General features: G+C 46.2%; 1 protein-coding gene across 1 annotated transcript in view; it reads left to right on the top strand.

Annotated features, from left to right (window-relative positions):
* The window catches only part of fhdc1 (FH2 domain containing 1), a gene marked incomplete at its 5' end in the record, with an annotated part of 11339 nt that extends 5140 nt beyond the window's left edge, over positions 1–6199 (top strand). The window contains 6 exons of the mRNA XM_042080388.1: positions 293–363; positions 635–742; positions 915–985; positions 1713–1830; positions 1965–2129; positions 2225–6199. Of these exons, the coding sequence (XP_041936322.1) occupies positions 293–363; positions 635–742; positions 915–985; positions 1713–1830; positions 1965–2129; positions 2225–4411 (2720 nt within the window). The remainder of the gene's footprint in view (positions 1–292; positions 364–634; positions 743–914; positions 986–1712; positions 1831–1964; positions 2130–2224) is intronic.
* Between the last annotated feature and the right edge of the window lie 1242 nt (positions 6200–7441).

The following is a 7441-nucleotide window of genomic DNA, read 5'->3' as shown; positions in this document are numbered from 1 at the left end:
CGTCAGTTTTGCTGATTCACTCCCTCTAAATTAGCTTCCCCTCAGAACTCAGCAGCCTGTGACCCGTTCACACTTTCCCAGGACTGAATCATTTGTTCGTGACTGTACTTAGCAAAGAGAAGAATGGCTTTCATCACCCCAGGCCACTCCTAGAATTCTAATGGCTTTAGTGCCTGCATTTTTACTTAAAGTAATGCACTTTAGTTATGCAGAGTATATACTGTACAATACAAAGATGTACACAGTAATGAATCCAGATTGGCTGACTGCTTGTTTCATGGGTCTATCTCAGAACTAATGAACTGTGAGGAGTTACATGCAATCCTACACCTGGTGCTACAAGCTGGAAATATCATGAATGCTGTAAGTAGCTACTGTGATCCCCGTCTCTTCCTTGCTTTCTTTCTTTCTTTCTTTCTTTCTCACTCCTTCTCTCTCATTCTCTTTCTCTCTCTCTCTCTCTTGATTTTTCTCTGCCTGTTCATTTCCTGTGTCTCTCGTCCTCCCTATTCTCCCTCCATGTTTGCTTCTTGCCCTCTAGTTGCTCCATCCCTCTTAGACTGATGTAATCTCTGGAGAATGCTAAAGGGTTTTATGGTGCTGGCTAGACCCTGTGTGCTGTCGTTCACTGCAGGGCGGGTATGCAGGCAATGCTGTCGGCTTCAAGCTCTCTTCTTTGCTGTCTCTGGCTGACACAAAGGCCAACAAGCCAGGCATGAACCTGCTGCACTTTGTTGCTCTGGTGAGTAAGATTTAGATGAAACACACACACATACGCACACACAAACACGCACACACACACACATCTCAACTCAAGTGGAAACCTGAGTCATTATCTGCTTAACAGTAGTAAAACCTTTAAAGTTGCACATTTGAGATAGTCTAAGTGATAAAATCTCCTCTTTTACATACAGGAAGCACAGAAGAAAGATCAAGAACTGCTGAAGTTTCCAGAGAAACTGCAACATGTGCAGAGTGCTGTCAGGTACACATTTTTGTGACCAATGTGCCCCTTCATCTGTGTGCCCCCAAGACATGACAGTGTGTGATAATAAGGACATGACAGTTAAATGTTGTTGTTATGAAGCACACATAGCTGAGATATTTTAATTTATAAAGTGCACATTTATCCTGAGGAACTTTTGCAAATCTCTTTCATACATACTAGCTGCATTCAGACCTACATGTAAGACCGGAGGTTCTGCGGATGTTAAACAGTTGGGCCGTATATCTGATATATACATATATACATAAACGGACATTTGGAAGTCCGAACTTAGCCGGCTGTTCTACTGCTCCCCTCCTAGTATTTCCGACGGACATTATGTAAATGAGCTTGTGTCTGAACAAAGCCAAGAACATGCGGAGATTCTGTTCATGTGCTTGTTCAACCACATTCAACCTGGTCAACCACACGGAGATTCTGTTCATGTGCGTGTGTGTCTTTCACACATATGTCAGCATAGGTTAGCATCATATCTGAATCACCATGAAGGGTCGGACCTCCGGTTGACAAAGCTCCGCATATACTTCGGAGGTTATAACTGAAAGCAGCTACTAAACAAAATTCACTTCAGTCTCCAGGTTTCTTGAACCACTGCTTGTCAGAACCACTGCTTGTCAGAACCACTGCTTGCCCTCATCTTTCCCATGGCGAGAGCTGTTCCAACCCAACTGATAGTGCCATGGTATCTGCTTCCTTGACTTCACAGGATTTCTGTAGAGAACATTGAGACAGAGTTTTCTTCACTCTATGTCAAGACACGCTCCCTGGAGGAAAAGATCCAGAATGAACCAGAACTTCTGCTGCAACTGGAGCCCTTTTTACAGGTTATTTCCTGTGTTGTTATGTGCTGCTGAGGAGTTTATTCAGTCCCATTCCTAAAACTATAATACATCAAATAGTTCATAGTGCTTGGCATTGTGAGTCAGAAGCTTATCTACCCCATTTCACCTTGTATCAGAACTCAACAAGTACGCTGCAGGACCTTAAAAGACGCAGGCTGGACCTCCGCAAAGAGGGCAATGCACTCATTGACTTCTTTTGTGAAGACAAAGACAGCTTTAAGCTTGATGAATGTTTTAGGACCTTCCAGGATTTCTGTCTGAAGTTCAAAAAAGCAGTTAAGGTATGTCATTTTTCTTTGATTTAAAATGTCCCAGATGTTCGTGTACTTTAGTGCACTTCCACATGCCGTACACTGACCCTTTTCTCCTCCCTCAGGATAACTCTGACCGGGAGCTGAAGGAGATGGCCAGGCAGCGGCGGCTTCGGGAGCTGGAGGAGCGACGGTTCGCCTGGACGGCCAACGCCGCAGGAGCGCAGTCCAGCAGCGGGGGCTTCGGCCGCAGCAGCAGCGAGACCGACGTGGACACCCTCACCAAAGAGGGCCTCCTGGACTTCCTGCTCCAGTCTCGGCCACACAGCCCCCACAGCCCCCTGGGACGCTCCGCCAGCGCCCGCCGCTACCGACACCCCGGCTCCGCCGACCGCAACCTCCGCACTTACCTGGAGCTGTTCTCTGGCACGAGCCCCAACGTTACCGACTATGCCAAGTTCAACAGCCTGCCACGCTCAAGCCGAGCTCATCAGCGCAGGACAATGGCCTGGCTAGCCAATCAGGACGACAATCGTGAGCTTGAGCCCCACAGCCATCTGCTCCAAGAGAGGCAGGTCACTTCTCCAGAGACAGAGCCCATTAGCCCACTGGCGAGGTACTCAACGGACTACAGTGCAAAAGATCATCCCTATGACAACAATCACAACCAGTACACCAGCCTCTCTGAAGGCGGCCTCCCCGCTCATAACATCAATGTTTTTCAGAAGACTTCTGGGCAGAATTTGGGATGCATAAATGTCAGTGTGGAGAGGCACAGGCTGGTGGCTGGCCCCCAGCCATTTGACGTGTCTTGCCCTAACAAAAACAATAACCAGCAGATGAACAATTACAAGGACATACTAGTCACCAATCTGGAGGAGGTGGTGAGGAACGTGCCCAAGAGCCTTGTCCTAGACACCCCTCCGTCCAGTAAGAGCTCGGATGACGCACCGAAGCCTGAAGCCGGGTGGCAGAGCAAAACCTCTTTTCTGCAGCCGGAGGAGGAAGACGACAGTACTGTGTCCTCCACAACGTGTGACACACCCCTCCCCCTGGACCCCTCCATGTCTGGTAACAAAGCAGTGTACCATGGGCTGGACTGCACTGAGACGGACTGCTCAGTGATGCTGGACTTCTCTGAGTTGGAAACCTCCCCGATTATACGCGAGGGGATGGGATTCGACCCCAGATCGCCGGGCAACTTCAGGTTTCCCAGAGATCCTAGCTCACTGTCCTCTAACTTGGAGTCTACATCGACCAATGACCAGTCCATGTCCACTGAAGACCCTCCTGCACCCAGATTGTGTAGCCCAGCCTCTGCGAGCCAGTCTGGCACCACTGACGAGCCTGACCCCGACAGTGTGGACACGGATGAGGGCAGGAAAGTGGACGAGAAAGCTGTGCAGACCTGCAGCCCCAAACCTGCCCACAAGACCAAGGCCTCATCCAAAGGCTCTGCAACCCAGACCCTTGGCCTCGGCCGCTCTCCCAGGACGCTGACTCCCTCTGAGCACCAGACCATGCGCAAGGTGGTGCCCCTCACTAAGGTGAGCCGGTCATTCGGTGGCATAAGGAAGGCAGAGAGGCCATCGGGACATGAGGGCAGCGAACTGAGACGCCCGCTCCGTGACCAGAGCACCCCAGCCAGAAGGGCCGTGGAGAGGAACCCTCGAGCGGCTCGCCACTCCAGCCTCCCGCCTGAGGACTGTGGTGGAGGGAGTACGCCCAGTGGCAGCCTCACGCGGTGGGCACGAGACCCAACCCCACGCAGGTCCGCCTTCCGCAAACCCACTGCCAAGCCCCTGAGGAACGTCCCCAAGCCAGCGCCGGAGGAGAAGATGTGCCGGTCAGCCATGAGGGCACTGGCCCAGGCTCAGGCCCAGTCCCAGGCCGCCTCAGAGGCCAGTTCTAGCCAGACTCTCCCCAGCGGCTCTAAAGGCTCTATTCCATTACCCAGCTTTGCCCGCAACACCATATCGTCCGTCTCCAGGACCAAGAAAGAGGCGTCCGCTCCGTCCAGCCCAGCAACCCCTGTCAGGAGTGCGACTCTCGGCCGGACTGGCTCTCAGAAGGTGGGGGGTAGTGTCAAGAGTGAGGCTCAGGGAGGGGCCAGTGGGTTCCAGGCGGAGGAGAACGCCCAGGGCGGCTCTTTGAGGCGTGTGCAGAGTGTGAGGGCCTCAAGTCGGAGTACCCAGCGCAGTGACACCCCGCCACCACCTGTCCGCGAGCGCTCTCGCAAGAGCAGCAACTTCTCCGAAAAGTCCTTCCAGACCTCCATATCCACCAAGACTCTCAAGCCCTCGTGGAAGTGAAATGGCTGGTCACCTGTTTTAGGCCTTACCACTGGATATTTCTTTGAGTCCCTGTGTGGTACTGTGGAACCCAGTTCCATTAGGGGAGCCACGTTATAATAACATCCATATCAGCACATCTCTAAAGGCCTTTAGCTACTGTCTTTATCGTTTTTTTTGTCCAAGGAGTTCATCTCATATTTCAACATACCTTATTTTCTGTAATTGAAGGTCAATTGTCTGTTACCTGTTTGGCACAGTTGATGCTGCGTTTCCAGAGATTTACCTGTATTTAGTTGTCTCATCTGTACCAACAAATATCTGTTAAATATGTATATGAACACTGTAAAATGTCTGACATCAGTTGCTTGTTTACTTTGCATGGTATACTGTATAAAATTGCAAGACAAAATGCTTAGAACTGTCAAGCTAAGTTTAGCTAATCCGTGTAATGAGAAAGACTGTGTCAGAGTGACAGTACTTTTCGTGTTTCACAGCTGCTAATGAGCTCTTACACTTGACATTGAGTTGGCACTATATCTTTCAGGGTTCTAACTTTTCAGGAGATGCCTTGCTACTCTTTATGTTTTGCAAATAAGTTTTCCATTTTCAGTCTGTCTGTTTGCATTTGTCTTTTGAAGTTGAACTACTACTGAAGGTTTGGCAGAGTGCACTATGTTTCTAGCTCCCAGATCATATAAATATTATATTATATATGCATATGGACTGGTTTATTAAATCAGTTAAAGGTGCAAATCTAGTTGTTGTAGTTGTACAAAGAAAAACAGATAGGCTTCCAGACCGAACACAGCTGTAATGTTATTGGCATGATGTGATGTCAATACAGGTTTTTGGCATTCTACATTGTTTAATTTTCGCTGATGAGTGTAAATAAATGCATAAAACAAATGAAATAACAAAACAAGAGATGTAGAATGTAAAGACTTATTGTTAAGTACTATTGTTTCCCTGGACTTACAGAATTGAACTTTCGTCTATCATGACAACAGAAAATACAATTTACACATTTCAAATGAGTGGATTTTGCTAGAGCTCTGTAGCAGTGCCTCTGCAAAAGTTCAGTACTATTTTGTTTCTGTATTTATGTATGCAATGTACTATATGTGTACTTTAGCTTTAGATGGCATCCATTGTTCCAATGGAGAAGACTGATGCACAACGGAAGACGGAAGTCTTTTTCAGCTATATATTAGCAGTCGTGTTTTGGAAAAGACAAGCAAATGTAGTCTAATTTTTGGACTGCTGTACTGTATCATGAAATGAAGAGTAATTTGTTCTTAAGTGCACCTCGGCATGACAGCCCACAGCAGTGTGAGTTGAACAGCTTGACCATTGTGATTGTAGTTAGAGTATGTTACCGGTAGTCTCCTCAGACATTAACAGTGTGTGACGCTCTTACAATAATCAATGCTGACATAACACTGTAGATTTCTCGGCCCTCGGAAATGCTTGCTACACCTCTCCTGCCTATTTGAAAGCATTGTGCCATATGGACTTGACACACATGTAGTGCTTTATAGAGTAGTGCTGAATAGGTCACTGTAGCAGATCTATTTTAATATGTGGCTATCACATTTGATGTAAATAAGAACACAACTTTCATACCAATCAGTGAACATTTGAATGATTTAAATCCTTTACAGCTACAACATCATATATGATTCTGAACTGTAAATAGGTCTACTTCAAAATTATTATTTTTGTTCACAGATTTATACATGGGGCTGTTATGGCTCATGGATGTACTAGCCTCCTTTTGCATAAAGTCCACTTGATCATTATTCATATTTTGTTTGTTTTGCTTTATCAGATACAGTGAGATAATGAACAGATGATGTCAGCTAGGTATGCCTGCTATGCCGCCCTCTTTCCCTGTTCTTCACAATGCAACTGTAACATGAAGTGCTCCAAAGAGACCCATATATCAGTGCAGTCAGATCTAGGCTGGTCCTCAGAGAGTAGACAAAAGCTCATGCCCTGTTTACCTTATTATTATATGATCAGAAGGCCTACAGAGTGAAGACATGTCTGCAAAGGTTCAGGTTGTATGCTCTACCCCCAGAAACACCAGCACTTCAACACAATGCCACCTGCTACTCTCCGTGGTGGAATCCATCTGCAACTATGGCCTGCTTTGTGTCAGAGTGGATATCCAACAGTGGGACCTTTCCTTCTCTCTGTTTTATCTCTTGCACATGCCAATAATATACCATGACAACTGGGACAGTAGATACAGATGCACTTGAATTTTATCTCAAAACATTCAACATTCCAATAGAAATTTGAACACCACTGAATTATTAACTGAATGTCACTCTCCAAGCACTTTCCGTAATACTCAACTGACCTTCTAGTTGGTTGTCACAAATGTGTAGCTTTTTTTCAGTTTTGCTTTTCCTGATTGAGTGGATTGACGCAATCATGTGGTTGGGCTAGGCTGACGTAGCCTAAACAAAGAGGATGGTCCTCTTTCTGCCTGAAAATGTACTACTAGATTTACATCGTCTGACAACTTCAAATATAAATGTGTTTGTGAAACTGCAATTGAAACCACTGTTAATCATTTTCTTCCTACCTTTTCAGCTTAATTTTCTGGATGTTTACTTTTTATAGCTGGTATATCAAAGTCCATTTTTCAACCATTACTGTCTGAGATCAGTCAAGCACTTTGACACTTTGTGTGGTTTATGCCTAATGGTCAGTTATCAGAAAGTGTCTTAAACTGGCTTAAATTGTTTCTTTTAATAGACAGCAACCTCAAACATCAGATCTCTACACTGTTGCACGCTGCAGAATCATTTGTGCTGTGATAAAATATGAATAAACTTTTCCTGAGAAACATTCCCTGTTTCAGTGTGAGAATAAAATGTATGTTGTGTATTATGAACAAGGCATGAACTTATTACTTATTTACTGAGCGTTTTTTGAAGTTTGTATATTGTGGACGTTTCTCCTGTTGACTGCAGCACCTCTGCATGGTGCTGGTCATGGTAGCAGAGACCAGCACACAAGTCTGAGGTAGCCTAGGCT

The sequence above is a fragment of the Alosa sapidissima genome, chromosome 1 (assembly GCF_018492685.1).
Source record: "Alosa sapidissima isolate fAloSap1 chromosome 1, fAloSap1.pri, whole genome shotgun sequence".
NCBI classification, from domain to species: Eukaryota; Metazoa; Chordata; class Actinopteri; order Clupeiformes; family Clupeidae; genus Alosa; species Alosa sapidissima.
The sequence above is the reverse complement of the archived record's forward strand: the minus strand, read 5'-3'. Positions and strand labels throughout refer to the sequence as shown.